We start from the raw sequence: 2,807 nt of genomic DNA on the forward strand, positions 1-2,807 counted from the left end.
CCACGTCAGCCTCCCAAAGTGCTGGGATTGCAGATGTGAGCCACCGCACCCAGCCGGTACCAACTGTTCTCCAAACGCTCTGGAAATGGCACTGTGTGTTTTGCTGTCAGTCCGCACGTACCTGGTCCTGGTGCAGAGTGACGCTCAGGGAGGAGTTGATGGGCAGAACCAGCTCTTCATCGCGCTTGCCCCCTGGAATGAACAGCCAGGGCCAGGCCGGTGGGCTTCCCGGCCCACCCTCCCCCAGTGTTCCCCACAGGTGCCCCCATCCCCCACCCACAGCCCCCAGCCACCTCCGTCCTGTCTCTCACCGCACATGTGTGGCCATCCTCCTGCTAGACCCCAGCCTGCAAGAACTGCTCCCTGCCCCGCTGAGCTCAGGCTCCCACCGCAGAGCTGGAGGCCAGCCAGCCTCCCTCCCTGCTCCACGCTCCTTCGTCATCATCTGTGAGTGCCCAGGTGCAGAGCGCTCTGACCGCGGCTGGCCTCCCCTCCACCTTCCCAAACAAGAGGAGCCCAGCTCTGAGAACTCCTCAAATCTCACTGCTCATATTCCCCAGGAACATCCGGGATAAACCCCTTTCTGCCCAGCACGGCCATGGGACAGCAAGAGAAATCAACCTTCCGGAAAGTCTGAAATGAAACGTTTGCCTGGGGAGCACTGCGCAGTGCTTCAGCTGAAGTCTTATTTCACGGCGTCTTTGCTAAGCACACAGTCTGCTCGGTTTTGTGAGAGGGGAGGTCTCTGGGCATGGCGGACAGCTCCAGGGGTGATAAATGCGGACACCTGGCAAAGAACCACGCTCTGCAGTTGGCAAGGCTCTTTCACACACAGCACTGAGTGGCCCTTGTAGGCGGACGCGGCTGCCCTGAGAGGCCGGGCAAACCTCTGCTTTCAGGAAGGTGGGCCGGCGGACTTCTCCCTCTTCCTCCCACTGAGGACAACTAAGACCCTAGACATCACAGGTGAGACTCTCACGGGTGACAGAGGACAGCGGTGGGACAGGGCAGGAGGAGCCCCCAGGCTTTCTTTTCTGTCCTGCCTGCCCTAGACCTAGCCCTGCAGAAGCTGGAACTGCCAACCAAAGCCAGCCTTCCCTAGCAGGACCAGGAAGGACAGGCTAGCAACACAGAAACAGACTCCTGGCCGGGCACAGTGCAGTGGCTTGCGCCTGTAATCCCAGCACTGTGGGAGGCCGGGCGCGGTGGCTCGCACCTGTAATCCCAGCCCTTTGGCAGGTCGAGGTGGGCAGATCACCTGAGGTCAGGAGTTTGAGACTAACCTGACCAATATGGTGAAACCCCGTCTCTACGAAAAACACAAAAATTAGCCAGGCTGTGGTGATGCGTGCCTGTTATCCCAGCAACTCAGGAGGCTGAGGTGGGAAAATCGCTTGAACCTGGGAGGTGGAGGTTGCACTGAGTCGAGATGGCACCACTGCACTCCAGCCTTACTTACTCCAGCCTGGTGACAGAGGCAGACCCTGTCTCAAAAAAAAAAAAAAAAAAAGAAAAGAAAAAGAAAAAGAAAAAAAAAGACACAGATTCCTCCCACACTCCAGGCTGGAACGGTGCCCCACCCCCTTTCCCTCCCTGAAGGAGTGGGCCTTTCACCTCCCCAGGAGTCAGTGGAGAGCACACAGGAGCCTGGACTCCCCTGACCTGCAGTCTCTCATCAGAGGCCAAGCAGACACTCAGGAACTCCTGCGGGCCTGGCGGGGATGGGGCAGCGTTGGTGGGGAGGGAACCTGGACTTCTGCCTCCTTGTCATGAGCCAGCACCTCCTTCCCCACCAGCGTGCTATCAAAAACCAGCTCAAAGTAGGTTTAAAGAAGACCAGAGTCGGCCGGGCGCGGTGGCGCAAGCCTGTAATCCCAGCACTTTGGGAGGCCGAGACGGGCGGATCACGAGGTCAGGAGATCGAGACCATCCTGACTAACCCAGTGAAACCCTGTCTCTACTTAAAAAAATACAAAAAACTAGCCGGGCGTGGTGGTGGGCGCCTGTAGTCCCAGCTACTCGGGAGGCTGAGGCAGGAGAATGGCGTAAACCCGGAAGACGGAGCTTGCAGTGAGCTGAGATCTGGCCACTGCACTCCAGGCTGGGCTACAGAGCCAGACCCCATCTCAAAAAAAAAAAAAAGAAGACCAGAGTCTCTGAACGTTACAAGAAAATGGACAAGTTTCCATAAAAATCACTGTCGGCCAGCCGCAGTGGCTCACACCTATGATCCCAGCACTTTGGGAGGCCGAAACCGGCGGATCACTTGAGGTCAGGAGTTTGAGACCAGCCTGGCAATATGGCAAAACCCTGTCTCTACTAAAAATACAAAAATTAGCTGGGTGTGGCGGTGCACACCTATAATCCCAGCTACTGGGGTGTCTGAGTGATGAGAATTGCTTGAACCCAGAAGGCAAAGGTTGCAGTGAGCTGAGATCATGCCACCACAATTTAGCCTGGGCAACAGAGCAAAACTCTGTGTCAAAGAAAAAAAAGAAAGAAAGAAAGAAAAAGAAAAGAAAAAGGAAAAAGTCTCTCTTAACCCCATATCTACTTTCACTGCATCTCTCTGCCCCTCTCACAACAAAACCATTTGAAATAATCCTCTACTGTTATGAGATCATTTCATTGTCACCTATTCTCTTGCTAACCCACTTCAATTAGTCTTGTGTTCTTTTTGTTCCTCTGAGATTGCAATTGTCAGGGTCTTCAAATATGCCACATCTAATTGTCATTTATCTATTCTTACCTTACTTGATCTAGCATTAGACACAGATGACTACTTTTTCCTTTTGAAACATTTTCTT

General features: G+C 54.3%; 1 protein-coding gene across 3 annotated transcripts in view; it reads right to left on the reverse strand.

Annotated features, from left to right (window-relative positions):
- MVD (mevalonate diphosphate decarboxylase) overlaps window positions 1-2,807 on the reverse strand; it is a 12,610-nt gene that overhangs the window by 7,228 nt on the left and 2,575 nt on the right. For all 3 annotated transcript variants that reach the window (XM_026447373.1, XM_026447375.1, XM_026447374.1), the window contains one exon: window positions 122-192. In XM_026447373.1, coding sequence (XP_026303158.1) covers window positions 122-192 — 71 coding nt within the window. Of the gene's footprint in view, window positions 1-121; window positions 193-2,807 lie in introns of those variants that run through there.

This window comes from Piliocolobus tephrosceles, chromosome 17 (assembly GCF_002776525.5).
Source record: "Piliocolobus tephrosceles isolate RC106 chromosome 17, ASM277652v3, whole genome shotgun sequence".
Taxonomy (NCBI): Eukaryota; Metazoa; Chordata; class Mammalia; order Primates; family Cercopithecidae; genus Piliocolobus; species Piliocolobus tephrosceles.